The sequence below is a fragment of the Fringilla coelebs genome (assembly GCF_963513975.1).
Source record: "Fringilla coelebs genome assembly, chromosome: 16".
NCBI classification, from domain to species: domain Eukaryota; kingdom Metazoa; phylum Chordata; class Aves; order Passeriformes; family Fringillidae; genus Fringilla; species Fringilla coelebs.
Genome location: NC_140042.1, coordinates 8,735,165 through 8,756,444, shown reverse-complemented (window position 1 = coordinate 8,756,444; position 21,280 = coordinate 8,735,165). Strand labels below are relative to the sequence as shown.

The following is a 21,280-nucleotide window of genomic DNA, read 5'->3' as shown; positions in this document are numbered from 1 at the left end:
TCCAGCTGTGTAGGAACAGTGCCTGGGAGAGCACTCCTTAAGACATTGACAAAACACAACGTTAGTTCTGCCTGGAGCTTAATTAGCATCAACTGCAAACAGCTAAGTTTCCTTGCTACCAGTTAAATTCTTCCTTGCTGTCCATAAAATCTTTTGGGCTTTTAAAAATAATCTGTGTAATCTTGAAGTATGATAGATATTTGGGCTCCATTGACAGTATAAATTAGGAATGCTGCGGTCCTTCTCTTTTGACTTGATTGTTTTTATACCAGAAAAGTATTTAAGTCCTGACTGGCTTGTTTTCAGCAATCAAGTGAGGTTTTGGTGTCTGGAAACATAATGAAAGTGGAATTGCTGAGTTTCCTATGGAAATAACATGTATCCCAAGTTGCCCCTTTCCATCTACTCACTGCAGTTCTGGCTCAAACAAGCTTTGGTTGAGTGTCAGGCATTTTTGAGAGAAACCAAAATAACTCAATTATGAGGTCAATTATTCCTGATGGTGGTGGTGCTATGGATGAGTCATGCAAGGCCTGATTCTTCCATCAGTCTGTAGAATAGCCCCTTCTGAGCTATTAAGTGTTCTGGAGTATCAAATTCTGCTATCTGGCCATTTTCCAAGACTAAAATCCTGTGAACAATAAAAGAAATGTAAGTTTGGGATTACACCAGCACCTATAATAAACTTACTAATTTCTACTTAGTTTTAAATTAAGTTTCAGTACTCGCTGGTTATTCAGCCAAGCTTTCCAATAGCTTTTCAGCTGGGAAACAGAGTTGGGATAGAAAGGGTTTCTGATGAATGACTGTTCAAGTGCTGAGTTTGGGAGGAGGGTTTTTTGAGCTGAGACTGGAGTGAGATTTGTGAAGGGGTGTTGGGTGTTTCAGTTTCACAGCTCTCAGGTGATGCAAGGAGCTGTAGTCATGGTTTTGCTGTCAGTGGTGGGGAGAGGCTGTGACACAGCAGGAAAGGCACCGTGTGGGAGTAAAGGATCTCTGATTAACCTGCTGGTGCCCTGCTGGCTTAACAGAGATCCTCCAAACTCCAAAGCAAAGCTTGGAGGTTCAAACACGAGGAGGACAGAAATGGAGTTGCTGTTCAGCACCACAGTGGGGTGTCAGCCACAGCAGCTGCCCCAGTGCTGCCCTGCTCAGAGGTGTCCTCACCTGTCACAGTCCAGGACGGTGCTCACCCGGTGAGCGACTGTCAGCACCGTGCTGTCCCTGAACTGAGTCCTCAGCATGGACTGAACCTGGACATCAGTCTCCAAATCCACTGCTGCTGTGGCCTCATCCAGAACGAGGATTTTGGCTTTCTGCAGGAGTGCTCTGGCCAGGCAAAGCAGCTGTTTCTGACCAGTGCTGCAAGTAGGAAGAGGGATGGTAAACTGAGGCCAGTAGTCTCTATTCCTTGGGGTCAGAACAGATGATTCATTTGAAATCAGTAATGAAAAGGTGATTGCTCCCTTTCTCTGAAAGGGTGATTGAGCTGGTGGCACTGCAGGAAGGTAACAGCATGAAACAACCTAAGGAAGGGAGGGGAAGGTATTGCTGTGGCACCCAGAAGAACTGCACTTGGAACAGATTGCAGGGTTTTAGGTGCTGCACAAATGCAAACCACCACAGTGATTGAGTCTGAAAGGTCTTCCTTAGTGTCTTAGGATTTGATTTCATGCTGCTAAACAGGACAGTAATGCAGCAATTTTCGGTCTGGACATCATTAATGATTTTTTTTTTTTTAAGGAATTAGCTTCCTTATCCAACCAACTCTGTTCTCCTAGCCCAGGGGCTGGCACTGCCCTGCCACTGTCCTTCTGCAGATAAAGGTACCTTAGGTTTTCCCCTTGGTCAGTGCACTTATATTCCAGCTGCTCTGGCAAATCTGCAACAAAGCTCTTGAGCTGAGTCAGTTCCAAAGCTGTCCAGATGTCTGCATCAGTGTATTGGTTTAATGGGTCGAGATTCATTCTTAGGGAGCCAGAAAACAAAACTGGATCCTGAGCACAGAGACAGTACAAACAACTCCTGAAATGAATTATAAAAATGAGCTCTTGGGTCCTGCCTGCTGGGTGGGAATCTGTGGCTGATGTTGTATTGAATGGCATAGAGGTTATTTCCAACTTGGAAATTGCTCAATGCCCCTCCTCTCACAAGATCTTTATAAACCCTTCCCAGGTGTTCAAGACTCTGCTCAAATATATTGGAAATGAGTTTCATACCTGGGGAATGACAGTGATCTTGGTTCTGAGGTCATGCAGACCTAGCTGGGCAATGTCCTGTCCATCAATGAGGATGGCTCCTTCTGCAGCTTCCACCAATCTCAGCAAGCCCACAGCAAGGCTGGATTTCCCAGCTCCTGTTCTGCCAGTTATGCCAATCTGAAAATGCAATGGGAGGATTTTGGTTTTGATGTCGATTGTTTTCTCACAGGTGGGCAAACATGTCATGTAGTTCCTCTTGGCCTTTTGATGGGAGAGAGCTTTGCACAGATCAGATCTTTAGGGCTGTTTGTGATTCACACAGTCTGGCAATACTTTCTTTAAATGGAAGCATTTATAGCTCCCAATTGTTCTGTATGAAAAGGAATCGCAAAAGCCTTTGAAGGGAAGAATAATTACAAGACTTAGCAGTTTGAACAGGGCCTTGACGTGGAACTAGACTGAAAAAGTGGAATTCCTTTGCTGTAATAACTGGGCAAGGTGTGCAGTGTGGGAGGTGGGCTCCTGTAGCTGGATGCCCTGGATCAGTGCCCAGCACTGCTCACACTGCTAAAGGAGTGGTTTGTTACCTTCTCGTGCCCGTTGATGGTGACACTGACACGCCTCAGTGCTAACTCCAAACCTGGCCTGTAGCACAGGCTGTAGTGTCTAAATTCAATCCTCCCCTCAGTGGGCCAAACCTGCCCTTGAAGTTTGTCATTCAGAGTCCAGGGTGCCTGAAGAGATGGAAGAAAATGGCAGTGTTGAAGGCTGATTTAAAATACTCAATCAAGGTGTCTTCATGAACTTGAATAACACACAGGTGTCTTCATGAGCTTCCCATTCCAGTACTGCCAATCAAGAGGCAATACTGGAATGGGAAGTTCATGAAGACACCTGTGCCAACTGCCCCCCAGTCTGTGCAGTTTCCAAACCAGAAAAAGGCCTCTAACTTTCATACTGCAGATGTTGTTTTTACTTTATCCAAAGGTGCTGGTTGGATTTTCTTTACTGAAAATGGGGATGAATGTTAGCTGGCATGTCAGAGTTCTGAAACTGAGTGGTTCAATAAAAAAAATTTATGTGCCCCTATCAACAGGACTGTGAAAGCCTCCTCTCTCAGGGCAGCATATGGAGATATAATTTTAATGATTACAGAACAAAAATTACTGCACTGGAGACTTCTAGCAGCTAAAAGGCTATCTAGGAGCCAGTACTTATCAGTGAGTTCCATCTGAAGTCACATAGTAAATACTCCAAATATGGGCAGGAAATGTCTCATTCCACGAGTGTTAACAAATGAAGCTATTTTAATGGCAATCCAGTGCATAACTGTCTTAAGGAAATAATGATCAGAGGTTATAAAACAAGTCTAGTCAGTTGGATAAAACCCAAATGCTGCAGTTCTTTAAAGGAAACATGACTGGCCTTTTAGAAGGGGAAAATTAGGTTTTTCAGGTGGAACTGAAAAGTTTCTCATGAGTTTGCAGAGATGTTCAGCCCCTCCTGGTAAGGTCAACAGTGGATTAACTACCTCCTTAGGAGTCCTCAGGTATTCTCTCACTCTCTCCACAGAAACAGTGTTGTTCTCTACTTCTGTCCAGGAGCGAACCATCCAGTTCAGAACACCAGTTATCTGCCACAGTGGAACAGAAGCATTAGGGCAGATAAAATGAACCCTAATGACCTGAACTCAGGTACCTGGTACTTAGTGTTTATTTCTAAAGATCTCCTCATCAGATAATTATATCAGAAATTAGATTACATCAGAAAACCTTAAAATGCTAAAGTGAAACCCAGGTCCTGCCATAGCCCTTTCAGCATGTTTATAGAGAATGAAATGCTACTGACTTGGATGCTCAAAGATGGTGTAGCCATTTCTTAGGCTCTTGTGCAGGTTTACAAGCAGGCAGGGAGGTTCTGAAGACCTTGCTCCAGCTGCCCAGGGCTTGCTTTGACTTCTATTGTGAGTTCAGGTGTAGGAGGAAGAAGATGGCCCACACATGTGTTTATGAGGTTCTTTCCCTAAGGGGCCATGTGCTCCAGATGCTCTGGATTTCAGCAATGACAGCAGGATTTGGTAGGAAAAGGCATCCAGAAAGGCACAGAAATAGTTCATAACAGAAATTAAAATGCAGTTGCTTTTGATAAAGGCAAGCATGGTATTATTTCCCTACTGGGTTACCTGGAGAGCATAGGAAAGGGAGAAGCCAGCAGTTCCTGGGCTGAGCTGTGTCCTGCCCATGGCTGCAAACAGGGCTGCAAACAGCACGATGCCATGGCCCAGGAACTCCAGGTTTGTAGCAAGCCACCTGCAGGAGGAGGGGAGCACAGAGCTGTTGCTGGGTGCCCTCTCCCTTTCTCCCAAAACATGATTTCTTTACAGAACACTCGTGGAGCTGCTGGGCAGATTTGTACCTGTCAGCAACAGCTCCAGGGAAGCAAATTCGCTGGTTTTCATCCACTAGGAAATTGCTCTTTGAAACAAACCTCTGCTGGTCTTTGTGAGCACGGATCACACTGGTGCCATGGAAGGTTTCTGAGATGTGGGAGTAGATGGGTGACCTGCTGGCAGCCTCCATGCGCCTCAGCTGGCAGGAGGTGCTGACATAGAAGTGCTGGGACAAGGGGAAAGGAAGGGAGAGTCATTAAAAGGCTATGGAGGTACTCCAGAGGAAATTTGGGAAGGCCTCAACAAGTCAATAGTACTCGCCTCATGTTACAAAACCTTATGTCCTGTCCTTATTAGGAATAATCCTAACTATTCCCAATTCCCAATATTTCTAATTTGGCTGGGGCAAAGGAGCCAGGGTGCTGTGAACCCACAAAAACTCTACACAGTTTCTCCTGCAGGTGAGTCCTTTGCTCAATGGAGAACAGAGATGTACTTGCCCCTCCCCAACGCTCAGTCTCTTGGTCTTGGCTGGCAAACATAGATATATTAAAAAGCAGGAATTCTGCAGAAAAGGAAAAATGCTTTTGGTCTTCATGTGATTCATACTAATGGATATGAGGGATATAGCCTAGGTAGGATTTGCTTTAGACATCAGAAAAGCACAAGCCTGTTTGTGAGGGCTTTGGAAGGCTGAGGTGATGTGGGAAAGGGACTGACATTACTCTTGTTCAGATGCAACTTGAGATGATGAAACTGATTCTGCATGCCTTCCCTCCTAGGAAATGGAAGGAGGCTTTGTGCAGGGCCATGGCTGTGCTGCTTCAGCCTCTCCTGTGTGTGTACCTGTGAGCTCCTACCTGGAATGCTGCATAAAGAACAGTCAAGGCTACTATGGCCATTGCTGCCCATGGTGTAGCCACCACAATCACCAGGTAGATCTCCAGTAAGTTGAACAAGAATCCCAGCACTGACTTGAGCTTGTCAGGGATGACAGAATCAACAGCATCCATGTCTCTGGAGAAGCGGTTCAGCAGGTGTCCAATGGGTGTTTGCTCAAAGAAGAGCATTGGGGATCTCATGACATTGCTCAGCAGCTGCAGGAAGAGCTGGTGAGAGGCTAACACGCCCCCCAGCAGCACTGCTGCTGTGCAGGCAAACCTGCCAAGGGCTGTAAGAGAAAAGAAACTATTATTACGAGGTCTGAACAAACCTGCCCTGGAGTTCTCCTTAGCAAGATGGTGATTTCCAGTTACTCCTGTGAATGCTGCCCCAGTGTGCATTCAGGAAGGTGCAATAGGCATTAAACCTCTCTTTAGCAGGAATTAAACCAAGCCCCAGAGTTGTCCTTTCTGTAGGGTAGTTACAGAGTGGACAAAGACCTTCTAAGCCAGTTTGATGGGGGGCATGGATTCAGGAACTTAAACATGCAGGACAAATTATTCATTCATCACAAAATAAGCTTGACTGGGATTACTTTAAATTGCTCAGTGATATTTTTTCTTTTTAAATACAGTGACCAAAAGAATGGTGGCTATTTAAAAAGAAAGATAAAGAAATGTAGAAGTCCACAAGTTTCTCTTCTTTTCTCTCTCTTTTATGTGACATAAGCCAAGATTTCATTCACGTAGCAGTGTGGGGGGCAACAATTCAGCATGGAGAAGAGCCCTCCCTTGAACTTTGATATGATTAATTTATGCTGGAAGGATGAAAAGAGAGAAAAAAGAAAAGCCTTTAGGGGTTGGGGCTAAAAGCCCAGGAAGCTGAAAGCCCAAGGGTATGCACTTGTTTATATTCTGAGAACACATGCTGGATATGGGACAGGGAGCTGGGAATACAGAGAATTAGGCGAGCAACTTCAACACACCTTGAACCACTCCTAAAGCACCAAAGACTCCAAGTCTGAGCTCTGTGTGCTGCTGTGTCCCGTTGTGCACGGGGTCATCTGCCCAGAGGCTGAGCCAGTAGCCCCTGGCGAAGGCCACAGCCTGCTGGCAGGCGAAGGACAGCAGCACGTACCCAGCCAGCGCCCGGCCCGCTGCCCGCAGGTAGGCTCCATACACCCCAGCTCTGACCTGCAGAGACACGGGGGCACAAAGAGCAGGACAGCAGGCTGTTAGCTAAAAAAGCAGCTCTAAAGCAAGGAGTGATTTATAATGGGATTTCTCAGTGATATGTCACAGTCACAGCAACCGTGTTGATTCTTGTTTTGTTTTCCTCGTGGATGAATAATGAAGGCACAGTTAAAGAAATCACTAATGAATGATTATTATCAACTGATCAATGTTATGCAATAGGCTCATGTTACTTCTGGAGTACATGTAAGGCTTTCTTTATGTCAGGCAGTGGTTTTCCTGTGTGCTGGTGTGAGAGTGAACTGCCATGGGTGCTCGTGGGGGGGTCTGCTGATCAGGAGAGGTGAGGAGATCCCAGTCTGGCTCGTGCTGGTTCCCTAAAGAAAAAGCTGCCTCTTTTGGGTTTCTGACTTCTTGCTCTCATTTCTTTTCAGTGTACTATGTCCTTGTCTCAGTTACAGGGCACACTGGCACAGCTCAGCTGACTGCCCTGGCAGGGGTTTAGCTGAGGCAGGGAGCTGGCCTGCCTGCCATGGGTGTGTTATCCCCATGGAATGTGTCCTTGCCTCTACAGGAAGGTGCTGTGCTTACCTTGCCAGGCTGAGTTCTCTCTGCCTTGGTTAATCCTCCACTGCTGTTTGCAGCACTGGTGCAGTCTGGGCTCACAGGGATGGTCTCCCTTCCCACAGCAGATTTTACTGAATCACTGCTTCATGAAGGAAACAAAAATCCTCTCAATTTTTAGCCAGCCATCCACCCTTAAATCCATGCCTATTTTAAGGGCTGCAGTTTTCAGGCTCCTCCAGAGTGTCCCCAGCCACTGTCCATGTTTGTCACAAAGACTGGGCTCTGTCAAGGCACTGAGGAGCAGAAAAAAGCATTCACTCTGAGGCTGGCTTGGTATCCGTCTGACCTTACAGCCCCATGGGGAAGTGATCAGCAACAAAACGTATCAAGCAGCCTGTACTTGAGCTCTGTTGTGCCTCTTTGTGAAATACAAAAGAAATGTCAGTCAGCTTCCACATTCAAGAGCAGGTTTTTACCTACTCTTGAGTTTTGCTTGTTTGCTCTTGTTATTTATTTGCAGATCAATCCCAAACCTGTATCATACTCAGTAAGAGCCTCTGTGTAGGCTTGTATGGGCTTTTGGAGTAAATTCTTCAGTATCTGACATTGCTTTAAGCTTACCTGAGGGGTTTCTGCTGAGATGGACCATTCCCAGTGGTGATAGTGCCTTTGGAGTCTCCCATAGCTGTGAAATCAATGTATTTTTTTCTAAATGCTTTATAATCCTGTTTTGTCCTATACAGCCTTTGAAAGACTGGTAATATATGGAGGAAAGATTCATTAAAAATTGTTGCTAAAGGTAAAAATATCAAGGTGAGGCTTGAAGAATAGCACACACAGTGGATAGTGGTTTACTGCTTGATTATTGTCCACTAATATGGATTCAAGAATCAATTTTGAGGTGATGAGTCAGCTGATTTGACAGCTGTATTTTTCCCCACACAAAGCAACACCTTACTGTGATTGGATCTCTGCATTAAATGTCCATAATAAAACAGATGTGATATGAAGGGAACAATTGACTGATAGACCCAGGAAGAGTGATTCCAACCCATCTGGATTACCTGGAAAACCAGCAGCTGGCCTCTCTTCTGCAGTAATGTGTGAACGAAGAAAATCTGCAAAGGCTCCATTTCTCTGTAGAAGTTCTTGGTAGGAACCAGTTTCTGAGATCATTCCATCCACCAGAAAAACAATGTTGTCCACTTGAGGCAAAATGTTAATTGTGTGAGTCACCAGCACACGAGTCTGCTTGGATAAAGAGGGAGCAGTTACAGTTGTTCTGCTGTCAGTACTGGTATCAGTATTTCAGGATCAAATTTAGGCCTCAAAAGTTCATCAGCCTGAATGGAATTAAAGGGTATTTCCTTTTTTTTACATTTCTGAGTGTATTTGCACAGATAATTGGAGGAAAGGATGTAAGAAAAGTAATTTTTCCCTAGATAAATTAGCATATTCTGCATTTCTAATATACAGTCAAGCCCTTTCAGTACACCTTATGTCTGATACATTGTTCTTAGGAAGTAATTCTGTTTCAATACAATAATTATTTTCTGATACTTGCAACTAATCTCATGGAGAGAAAGGTATTTATAATATTTATAATATATTTGTTTTAATTGGACTTTGTAATGCCAGAAATTGCCTTCTTCCTGTTTTCCTTCCATCATCTGAAACTGAATCAAGTGTTTCTAGGCAATTTATAGTATGAATCCAAAAGAGCTGCCCTAGCATTCCTTCTCATGTAACCATGTTTTGTTTTCCAGATAGCTTGACAGCAGAGGAATACCAAGAAAAAACAAAACACAACCAGTGCAAAAAGAATGGAGGAGAAGTGTTTAAGTGATGAACATTTGGGTGATGAGAACTGTAAAGGTGCCACTGAACTGTTCAAAAGTAATGGGATTAGACATGATGGTGATGGAATTTGGAAGAGATCAGGCACCTCCTTTGAACTGTGCTAGAAGTAAATCTCAAAAGGAGGGTCAACAGAAGACCAAAGAACTGTAAACCTCCAGTGAAAGTAAGGCTGGCACTAGGCATGTGGTTTGCATGAGGATAAAGACAGCCTTCCTCCTCCTAAATGAGATTCCCTGCAGGACTGGCAGGTGCTTTGTGGCCTGCAGAGGTTCCTCAGTCCCCTGCTGCCACTGCAAAAAAGCATTTGTGAGCCTTTGATAAACTGAGCAACCCACCCTACTGGAAACATTTTGGGGGCTCTGCTAATTAGAGACATTGTGCAAGTGTTCACAGTTCAGGTTCACACACACCTTGTCCTTCAGTAAACCATTGGGTCCAAGAACATGTTCAAAAATGTGCTGCCCAACGTGGGCATCGAGAGCTGCCAGGGGATCATCGAGCAGGTAAACCGCAGCCCTCTGGTACACGGCCCGAGCAAGGCTCACTCGCTGCTTCTGCCCCCCAGACAGATTGATTCCCTGGAAAATAGATTGACTCTGCTTATTTCAAAGCTGCAGCATATTTCCCAACTGCTGACTTCCTTTTACACTGATGTTTTATGACTTCCTTATTGTTAAATCAGTGCACCTCCCTCCAAACAGGCCTCTTGCAGAGGCAGAGTCTCTTGAACAACTCTGCAAAGGAGCACTCAAGAATGACCTGGATGTGTTGATTTTTCTCTTACACATTTCTTATGTCTCTTCCTAGGCTGTCAGAAGGTGGGCTTAAATTAAATTAAATCATGCCCTAATTTTCCAGAAATTCCTGAGCACCTGCCTCTTGTGAGTTAATTTTTTTTATGTTTTCATCACAATTTCTAAAGCTGTAGTTACTCAGGGGTAGATGTTTTAAGCAGGACACCTGAAATTGTAGCTACTGAGGGAAAAGTTGGCCATAAACCCAAGGCAATACCTTTTCTCCTATTTCACTCTTCTGCCCTGCAGGGAAGGTCTCCAAATCAGGGTGCAGTGCACAAGCCTCTGTCACTCTATTGAACCAGGATTCATCCATCTCTTTCCCAAACAGAATATTATCTTCCACTGAAGCATTTAGAACCCAGGCTTCCTGGGGGACATAAGCTGCAGTGTCCTACAAAAGTGGAAGAATGTTAGCAAACTTTTCCATAAGCTCAACTTGACACTGTGAGAACCCATCTTTGAAGAAAAGCTCTCTCAGTTGTGGAAATCTGGAATGATCATCAGCACTGAGAATTCTTAGACAGCTTTGCAAAATATGAGTCTGCACTGTTATTACCTTACAGCGGAGTGAACAGAGGTACAAGAACAGGATGCAATTTACCAGAATGACACTTCAGCTCACTGTCAGAGGGAGAAATAGAACTGGATCTTTGAAGTGTTGTTCCAGTTCCTATTCACAAAGTTCAGGCTCATCTGAGAAGTCTGAAGTGCCTTCAGATAACTAAATGTGGACTGATACAGCCTGTGTTAAAATTCAGCAGCAAATGGGTTTTCCTCAGGTAAGTGATGCTGTGGTTCATACCTTACAGTTCCTGAGAACAGCCTAATTAGGAGCACATGCTGAGGGGAACATTCACCTTCATGGTCACGCAGCCCTCGGTGGCCTCCAGCTCGCCCAGCACCGCTGCCAGCAGGGAGGACTTGCCAGCACCCACCTGGCCAACCACAGCCAGCAGAGAGCCCTGGGGCACACTGAGCTCTATGCTGGGGGAAAAAAAGAATCTCTTACCACATTTTAGATACACTTTCTGAAAGCAAATAATTGTACTTATTATCAAAATTCTTGCTATTGTTGGGTATGTATCGAGTAAATCCCCTGATTTCATCCCTTCAGACACCTCCAACCAGAAAGTCTTCATCCACATCCCCATCTGAGTTTCATACCCAGATCCTCACTGTGGAGACAGGCTAGCCCAAAGCACTGGATGTACAACACTCCTGAACATCAGAACGTTTCAAAGCTTTTCTTTTCTAAAATGTCAACATAATATCTGCATTCCATCTGTTCTACTTTTTTGCCTTAATTTCATATTTGGGCAAGAAAACTGTATAAAGAAAACAGTCCCCATATAATAAGGCAATGTCCAGATTTAGGCACCTTCCCATTCATGTGCTCCTCAACATAAAAGCAAAATTATGTTTTATCTGATTTTATAATTTTAAGAATTCAACACTGAATATGAAGCAAACTCAGAAGCCTCTCGATATTCCCCACTGGTTTCACTTAGGCCCTGAGGAATTAGTTCATCCAGCATCCACCCTGACCTACAAGGATGACTAAGGGTAAGTCTGTACCTTCTAAGACAAGGAGAAATTTCTTTGCTCCAGCAAAAAGTCCCATTTCTTATGGTGATACTTGCCTGTGCTAAAACATGAAGAGAGACAGACCACTTGTAAATGCAGAGATAGCTACAGAAAATGTCCCAATTTATGTGATTTCATGTTTCTGTGTGTATTTATGTTACATAAAATCAACCTCTATTATGAAAAGAAGGGGTATTATCACCAGATTAGATTTCATTGTTAGAAATAATGAGGCCAGAGAGATAAAGTGACAGTAAGGGGAAAATATTTTTCTCTTGACTATGGTAGACACCCTGAGTAGAAGCTGAACAATGGAAATGACTCCTCTTTTAAGACAAAAGTGCTGACATAAAAGCTCACCACAGCCAGGAGTGTTTTTGCTCAAGCTCTCAGGATTCAGTTCTTCCAGATTCAGAAAAGCTGCTAAACGGTTTAGGGAAACTTTGGCCTGAAATGAAGCAGCACACAGAAGAAAAGACTTAGAGTAGAAAGGGAGTAAAGCCCCAAAGTAAAGACTCAGTTTGAAGACCCACTTAGAATATTGAGTAGTGCTATGCTGCAGATGCTGTAGGCTTAGATGGCCTAAGGCAGCTCTTCCTTATGTTCCTGCCTTTATTTCCACTTAGTTTAGCAAAACCTCCATATCCTTCCCTGTGCTTCCGGTTCAGTGAAATTGGCACTTTTTCATCCAATTCTTCCTGCAGTCTTTCCAGTGATTGCTTCTGCACATGAAAATCTGTGACAGTCTTAGGGTGTAAGAGGGAAATGAATTTCCTAATTTCTTACTTCTTCTCTGGCCTGAACTAGCAGGCTCTCCCCTATGGAGATTTTGTTCCACCTGTTCTGATTTCTGTGATTAAAAACAGAACTCGATGCCCCTCTGAGATCTAATGGTGCTTGTGCTGAGCTACAAAATTACTTAGGAGTAATTCTTGTTGACTATTTTATCAATATAAAGGAGCCTTTCTGAAAAGCAATGCCACAATGTACCTTTAGCTGCAAGGTGACCGTTTCAGAGTGGCAATTAAACAGGTGATGTGCAGAGCCCTAAGAAATCCCTACCTTTACCTGTTAGTGGGGATATGTAAAAACCCCTTAATGCCAAAGGAAGAGGAACAGGGCCTGCAGTTAACCTGGACAGCAGCATTGATGGAGAAGGGCAGGAAGGAGTGGGCAGTATTGAGGATGTTGATCAGTGTCAAGGACACAAAGGCCTTCTCAGCATCCAGCACGTGTGTGTTGTCCACCAGGGTGTAGACAGCAAACATGACAAACGTGATCTGAAAGGGAGCAAAGGACAAGCAAACCACTTCCTTCAGAATGGTTCAAGGGTGACAAAGGCCCTTCAAGGCTCTGGGACCCATCTGGTTAAATCCAGGCTATCCCCTCTAGGTGCCTGTCCTACAGGTACCATAGGCAAAGGTCTGGTGTGTTGGTGACAGAACCAAGTTTGATCACTGGATGTTTGTTCTGCTTTAAGGAGGTTTTGGTGCAGCAGCCACAGCAAGTCCTGTGACCTCCAGGCAGATACAATCGTTATCTGTCCATAGGAAAAATCCATCCAGGCAGGAGTACAAAGGAAAAGGGAAGTAACAGCATATGTTTTATGTAAGATGGTGATCCACTCACCAGGAAAGTTGATGAATGGAAAGAAACTAGGGATGCTGAGAAGAGAATCTGAGATCTTTTTAAGGCCTGAAGTTCTTGCTTTCGGATTCCAAATAATTTCTCCATGAAGGTTTTCTCCCAGCCATACAGTTTGATTACTTTAATGTTACTGAGAATTTCATTGGTGAGTTTGGCCCTCTCATCCTTATGTTTCATCTGGATTTCCTGTAATAAATGTTTGAGTTTTATCATTTAATAGATTGAATGTTTAATGGTGCAATTATTCTGAAGAAAAATACCTTATTCCTGCCTCCAAGTCCTGAATAAATTTCCCTGCAGTTAAGCTGTGTATGCTGTTTTGCTTATTACTCTTCTAGGCTGGGAAATATTTTACTTATCATCTTCAGAGCTTTATTTTTACTGGCAGTACACAAAAACAACAGAAAAGTAGGGCAAACATACTAAAAAGGCTGAACATGGAAGAGCTTACTCTAAATTTCAAGAAACTTTGCAGGCTTCAAATCGTCCTATGTTACTTCAGACAGTCATGATAAGCATGAATAAATATAAGTCATCACATAACTCAGTAAACCACTTCATTTTTATGAAGCAAAATATACCTGAAACTGACTCCTCTTCTTGGTGATCACGAAATTCAGGGGCAAAAGAAAAAGAAATACAGCAATTGCAGTCAAGGCAGATGGCCCTAGAAGCTGCCAGGAGAGAAAAGAAAAGAGATGGAACTTCTGGTGATGACTAGGCAAGACTGCTTTTTGTTCCCTGTACCTTCCCTCTTATTTTAACTTGTGCATAACATCCCTCTGGCTAAGCCTTTACTGCAATCTTGCCTTTGCCTTTCCAGGGAGTTGTGCTCCTAAGCACTGTGGATTGTTAACTCTCCAAGCCGGATAACTCCTGTCATCAGGCTGTGCTGAATTTATTCGCTCCCTTGTTAGGAGCTGGATCGGCGCTGAAGGCGATCCAGAGGCACGCTGGCAATTCAAGCCATTCCCGGCTCTTCTCATCCAGCCCTGGATGCGTTCAGAAGGACATCTTGTGGCTGCCCCGAGTAAGTGACCCCAGACAATACCAGCTTTCCTTCAAAACAAACCCAAACCCTCAACCAAGGATTCCTGCAGCATAAATAGTCCAGCTTGTCTGCAGGAGATGAAATGGTGGCATTATCCTGTGCCATTATCTTGGGACAGCTCTTGGATCCCGGGGTTCATAACAATTATGTATTAACACTTGTTTTTCATGGGTTAGTTACATCTCCCTAGGGATGGCTGGAGAGGGGAATAACATACAGAGTTACAGGTATTGTCTGCACAAATGGTCTGTGAACACCAGCAAAGGAAGTGTAATTATGCTCCAACCCACATTCAACTTGTCAAAGTCATTAGAAAAGGGATGATGCCTTCACAACAGTCTGTACCAGGGATTCTCACAGTCACAGCATCCTGCCAGGCACGAGGCACAACCCATCCTGGCCTCAAAAGCCTCTGGAAAGCTCCTGAGAATCACCTGTCTCTACACTGCCCATGCTACCATTGGCCAGGAACAGGGACTAAACAACAGGGCTCTATACTGCTGAGAAAAGATTACCATCCATTATTTCTAATTCAGGTTTTGCTCTGTCCTTGCTGAACTCCTTGATAACTAGGAAATTCAAAGTATCCAATCCTCTTTCTGAATGGCATGTAACTGCTTCAAGCTGTTTCACTGATCTGGTGGTAATCAGGCTTCAGGATGAAGTATGTCAAGTTGCTATTTCAGACCACTCCCCATTATGTTCTGGGACTGTGCCAAGGAGCTGATACTGGACTTTCAGCCTACACTGGGCCACCACCTTTTGGTTGTAAAGAGAAGTGACAGGAAAATCTGAAGTAGAAGTTTATCAGTCAGCTCACAATAACCATACTCACAGACTCCTAAAAGGGACTGATTGCTGAATACACAGGTGAGAAGATGAACTGAAGGATCAGACAAGGATTCTGTATCAATGAAAATATCTTTCAGAAAGAAAAGTGAATCCACCGTGCTACAGAGCTAAGAAATATATGGCAATTTCATGTAATTCAAACTAGTAAGTATCATTTTGAAACCTCCTTTTTCCTTTGATATTTAGAATAGAAAAGGATTGATAAATACTGCCATATATTACCTGCCACAAGAAGACAAAGCAGATGATAATCCGAATAGGAGCCAGCCAGGTCCCATTAAAATAGATAATTAGATCCATTAGCTTTTGCACATCAACAGATACCAGATTAACAATTTCACCTGTGGTTGCTGCTTTCCTTGAGGCATTTGACATAACAAGGATCTAGACAGGGCAGAGAAGAAAGAAAAGGCATTATCAAACAATAGCTTTGGTCCAAAAGTCAAACAACATTCTTTTCCTCACAGAGAACAAAGAGAATGAGAAAAATGTCAAATCCCAGGTATTGAAACCTGCCTGGGTCATGTGACTTCACTTCAAGATGAAGCATTTACTTCTTTTCCCCAGCCATCACAAGAAATATTTGTTGTTTATACATGTACATACAGCATAAGAAAGTCCACGTTGATTTTTGCTCTTTCCTTTACTTGGCTTTTCTTTCATAGGGAAGCTCTAAAAAATGTACCTGCTCAGAGATGAATCTACATCCTAAAACTAGTTTCTAATGACATCTCCCCTGCTATTGCTACGGACAATGTACATCATTCCTGCTAAGATAGGGCTAGAATAAAAGCAAAGCTAAAAAAGGAGCTGCAGGCTCACCTTCCTGTACACAAGGCCTGTCAGTGCAGTTCTCAGCCTCAGCCCCAGAACAAGGCACATGTACATGTAGCGCTGCTCAAACAGAGTCTGCAGACAGCCCAGCAGGAACATGCTGAAGGCATAGAAGTAGCCAAGCCAGCTTGGGGCTGCCTCATCTTCAATGAACTTCAGGAAAAGGCTGCAAGACAGGGGCCAAATGTTGCTGAATCCACACAGTACTGATGAAATATCAGACACACAAAAAATAAAGTGGCAGAAATAGCGGTGATTTTTCTGTATTCTCTCTGGCTGAGGCTTATCAGTGAATAGCAGAAGAACTGGAACACATAACATCCTGATTTTTGAAATCTAGCCACTCGTGGTTTTGAAGCAATCTCTGATCTCAACATCCTCTCTGGGTAGACCTCATTTTCAGTGTTAAGGATGGCTCCTGATTTTCATGAATTTGTCAGAAATATGCAAAGTGGTAGCTGTAACCTAAGGGAGTCATTCACACTTCCAGAACTTCTAATCTGGACTAAGAAAGGATTTTGCCCATGAGAATATAACATAATGCATGTTGCACACAGCAACCTTGTTCATGTGACAGAAATACATCTTAAATGTGCACATACCTCAGTACCTTTGGGGTGGAGAACAAGAAGACATCACAGATAACTAAGCAGGCAGTGCTGAGAAGGAAATAAGTTCCAAACATGCTCCAAAACATTCTCAGTAGGGGCCCGCTCTGACTGTGCTTTGATTGTAGTAGTGCCTCTGTCTCTTCAGCTTCTGCTATACCAGTTTCAGTTTTCTGACCCTTTTTAAATGTAGCAGACCCCATTTTTCTGAAGTAAGAAATAATGAGAAAGTTACCTACACCTGCAGAAAGCTTGGGAAGTTTGTATATTCAAAAAATCATTAAATATCTCACACTGGATCTCAAACCATGTCCAGTAAAAAAGCTCATCAAAAACTGACCTCTCTCACAGAAAGTCAGTTCTGTGCTTCCAGGAGTGGAAGGATGTTCTCCAGCAGATTTTAACACTTAAAATCAGATTTTGCACAAAGGGACTCACACACCAGTATCTGTGAGTGTATTTTCTTAGATCATCTAGAACTGAGCTCATGACGTGCTGTCCAGATCAAATACTCACTGCTGGGTTCTGCTGTGACACTTCTTCCACTCTCTTTCTGCCCAGGCAACAATTTCTTCAGAGCAGTCCTGTTTCCTCACCGGCCACAAGTCATCCACCCCCAAGGCCTGCTGAGAGCCCTTCCAGAGGAGCCTGGAGGACACAGACTGCAATCAGGGGAGCACAGCAGGACCTGTGCTGTGTGTGACACTTTCAGAACACAGGGACATCAGGGCAGTGTGCCACAGAGAGCACAGCACTGACACCACAACACCACTCAGGACTGTCCTGCCCCACAATGAACATGAATGTCCAGGAGCAGCAGCTTTGCTTTGAATCCCTAGGCTGTCTTCTGTCAGCACAATGGGGATTTGCAAGGCAGCACTAATTTCTAGTCCATACTGAGAGTCTTGGGTAGTGGAGAAGAAAGTTCAGTTTAACTTTCTCTGGGCTCCATGAAAGGGAGATGAGACCAAGGTCTGGCAGGCAGAGAGGGCTGTGGTTGGTGTACAGTGATCTTTTGAGATTGATGACATCTATTTTAAGATTGGGAGGGAACTGGAGGGGTAGTTGGGAGGCAGAAGAGAATTATCTAGAATCACAAATTTGTGTTTTAAACTATTTGGAGAAAAGTAAATGAAATTTTTATAATTTGACCTTGTGAGAATACCTCACAAGAGAAAAAATTTTAAGAAATAATTTAAATCCTCGCTCCATAAGCTAACTCAGGGGCTGAGATATTTCTTACTGGCTACCATCTACACCCTCTCTGATCTCTGATGCTGCTGCTTTTTTATGCTATTGTAGCAAAAGCACATCTTCTGTTTTCTTACCCAGAGAACCACCAGTATGTGATTTTGGAAAGAAAAGAGCTGCTGGCTTCTGGGCACTGATTCTGATGGGAGAGAAAACACATGTGATATTTATATATAGAAAAGGGAATGTGTCAGATGAATATAGTTCTCTTCTGTGCTTCCCCAGGAAAAGCAAGCAGAGTGATTCCCCCTCTCCATTCATTGAACCAGAGTAAGTGTATTGTGGAGGCTCAATGGCATTGGAAGATTTTTAGGAATTTGACTTTGCATAATGTCTCAGATGGAAGAACAGAGAATATAATTCTTCATGCCCAAAGACATTTATTTCTTAAGCACAGAGCTTTTCCATACTCAATATCACCAACAGACTACTGCAGCACAGGAGAGCAGCACTAGGGGAAGCAACGGAAGCCCTATCCATTGGTTTCAGTGACAAGAAACATGAGTATGGATAGGCTTTTAGTTTTGAAAAGCTTACATAGAGAGACAGAGCACTGTTATCACAAATTCTGCCAGTTACCTTTTAAAACTGCCAGCTTTTTTACAGAATGATGCATCTTACATCACCCAGACACCCATGTGCCTGTGTATCCCCATATATTTAAAATCCTGTTTCAGCAATGAAGCAAAGCATTAGGAAAAGCTACTTTATACTTACAGGATTGTTGTCAGCTTTAGAGAAGAAGGGAGGGTGATCAACTAAGCAGAATAACACAAGTTCTCCTAGCACCAGGCCAGCATAAAGGTAAGTTGTAACATGGTGGAAATGGTCTTCCAGGAAGCCCTAAGGAAGAGAACACTGGTGAAAATGAGGTAAGAACCTTTATGTTTAACCAGCAGAGAAAGAGCTTTTCATTCTACCTATGCAAATAAACATCCACCACAAATATGAACATTCTTCTCAGCACATATTTTAAAAAAAGAATTTGATTCTCCCTCTTGCAGTCAATGAGAGAAAACCAGTCCTGTTGTTTAGAGACTTTGTAGTCTGCACATTAAAGGTATGTGATCTCACTTACTCTTTCCAGGGCATGCTGAAGTTTGGAACTAAACATCACCAGTGCAGCCACAAATGAGAGCAGCCAGTAAATCAATAGAACCCCTGAAGACTGGATGCCCATCATTCTTTCTGCTTGGGTAAGGAACAAGGCAAGGACCTGTGAGGAAGTACAAATTTGTCCAAATAAATACCTGGTAATGGAATGCCAAACATTGTTATCAAATTAATGAATACAAGAGAGAAAAATCAGTTAGCTTCTTGCCCAAACATTTCAAGATGTTCAGAGTTGCACTATTGTTCCTAAGAAGCTAACACTGAAAAAAGATTTGTGTGCAATTTTGCACTCAAGAATGTCTACAGAGAAGGCAAATAATAAAATTACAATTGGGCCAACAGGCTGGAAGGACTGAGGCTATGAGGATGACAGAAGGGGAGAACAGGCACTGGTTCATTGAACAGAAAGCACATTTCATTCTAAACCATATTAAATCCCATACTGTGGTTATGAGAAATGAATTTTTGTCTCATTGTTGTGAGACCTCCTCGTAAACCCTACTGAAACCTCAGCTCCTGCCAGGTGTGCTCTGCCCCCAGAGTCTGCCCCAGCTCCAACTCCCTGATGTGTCACACAGCAGATAGGCACAAAGTGCATCCCCAGCCTTCTACTCCCCATCAGCCAAATTTGTGCTCAGAGACAGCAACAACCATGGAAATAGAAGCTCTGTCCCAGGAGGGCTAAGCTTGGCCATCTGCAGACAAACAAGGGAGGAATTACCATTGTGATTCCCACCACAGCAGGGCTAATGAAGAGTGCTGGGGTCCGTGGGATTCCTTGGCTTTTCTCCCACACCATGAAGAAGACATTAGAAAAACACAGTATTACCAGGATGAATCCAAGGACCTGGGGCAGAGACAGAAAACACACACTGGAATGAACTGAAATGCTGTGACAATCTACCAAACTGACTGATCCAAGCTGCCTGGGCAGTCGGACTAGAGGGGTGGAAGATCAAGTTTGGGACAGAGAATGTTATGGAAGTGTCAGGGAATCAAATGCAAATACAGGGGAGAAGATCTTATGACATGTCTTCCTAAAACTTGATTTATACTGACCTGAGCTGGTAAATTTCAAAAAACCCAGCAGAGATGGATCATCAGGAAAGAATTAACAATTTAGGAAAGTTAAGCTCTGCATCAAAGTTGAGACAATTCAGGACCACACCCTGCGCTTTACCCCTCACCATTTTGGCTTTGAAGATGTGGGACATCCTGATGTAACCTTTATTTCTGTGTCGAAGGTACCAGTAGTAGAAAGGAAAACAGATCCAAAGATAGGCACAAGGGATCCAGGCAATGATGGAGCTCTCGAAGCACCAGCTCACTCCTGGGATGTTTGTATGCCATGTCTGGTTCCAGTCCTGAAACAGGAACAGTGCAGAACTGAAGGACATGATGCGGAGCAAGGCTGGGCACAGGAATCCCATGACAGAAAGAGGAAGCAGATAATGACTCGCAAACTATTAGGGCAGTTTATCAACCGTGGGGACGGAAACCTACGCCAGTCCAGACTGATGGACTCACTAGAGCCCTTTCAACGGTATGTCTGTAGTGGTCCCCACTCGCAGCTCAGCACATTTCCAGTAGCTGAGCGGTCTGTTCGGCGTTCGGAGGAGCACCGTCCGGGGAGGCAAAGTCCGCTCCGCGGCCGCCCCTGGCGGAGACTGCGCTGCCCCCATGGCGGGCCGCGGGCCGCGTTCCTCAGCGCCGCACCCCGCTCCGGCCCCGGGGGTCTGCCCGGTGCCGCGGCCTCACCCCTCCATCCCCTCATCCCTTCAGCCTTTCACCCCTTCATCCCCTCGCCGCTCACTTACCCGGGGCGCGGCGGGGCCGTCCCGGGGCCCGCACAGCGCACTGCCCGCACCCATGGGCGCTCCGGCCGGGACCCTCGGCCCGGGACCCTCGGCGGGGCCGGCGGCCTTTCCCCGCTGGGCAGAGCTCCGGTGCCCGTCCGGCCGCGTTCGGCCCCGTCCCGCTGCGGCCAAAGTCCGGCTGCGGCGGCAGCAGCAGCAGGGCGCTCCCGGAGCCCCCGGGATTGCCGCTTATCGGAGCTCTCTAAGCACAGACACAGCGTGTATTTTAGAAAGGATTGTGTCTATTCTTTCCACAAATTCAGCACGCCAAGGGGGTAACACCAACATTTTTTAATACAGTAAAATTTACATGAACACGCCTACCTAAGACATAGTCTCCTCCTACCCGATGCATATTTATATGAATGACATGTAACTTTACGCATGTAACTTTATTTCAAGCACTGTACGCAGTGCTTGTAACACAAAATTCTTTTCTTTATTGAAAAGAATTCATTTTGTCGAAGTGACCTGGCACCAGCTGCGCCTACCAAGGGTGCGAAGGCGCAGCTGGGGAGGATAATCCCGGCTGGAGGCAGCGCCGGGACTGGACGGGGCCGGGACGGGGCGGGCCGGGTCCAGCGGGGCGTCCCCG

At 44.5% G+C, this 21,280-nt stretch overlaps 1 protein-coding gene across 1 annotated transcript; it reads right to left on the bottom strand.

Annotated features, from left to right (window-relative positions):
- Positions 1 to 522: 522 nt before the first annotated feature.
- ABCC6 (ATP binding cassette subfamily C member 6) lies at positions 523 to 20,259 on the bottom strand (the record flags this gene model as incomplete). Its single annotated transcript, XM_084216641.1, has 30 exons — positions 523 to 631; positions 1,168 to 1,362; positions 1,831 to 1,997; positions 2,220 to 2,378; positions 2,789 to 2,935; positions 3,733 to 3,834; positions 4,384 to 4,510; positions 4,617 to 4,816; positions 5,451 to 5,761; positions 6,458 to 6,665; positions 7,257 to 7,374; positions 7,854 to 7,917; positions 8,297 to 8,480; positions 9,503 to 9,670; positions 10,104 to 10,280; positions 10,747 to 10,873; positions 11,465 to 11,534; positions 11,834 to 11,921; positions 12,607 to 12,753; positions 13,103 to 13,306; positions 13,702 to 13,794; positions 15,246 to 15,407; positions 15,846 to 16,023; positions 16,460 to 16,672; positions 16,982 to 17,113; positions 17,794 to 17,855; positions 18,434 to 18,559; positions 18,795 to 18,932; positions 19,551 to 19,676; positions 20,017 to 20,259. 30 exons carry the CDS (start codon positions 20,257 to 20,259, stop codon positions 523 to 525), a joined length of 4,545 nt encoding a protein of 1,514 aa, XP_084072767.1.
- Between the last annotated feature and the right edge of the window lie 1,021 nt (positions 20,260 to 21,280).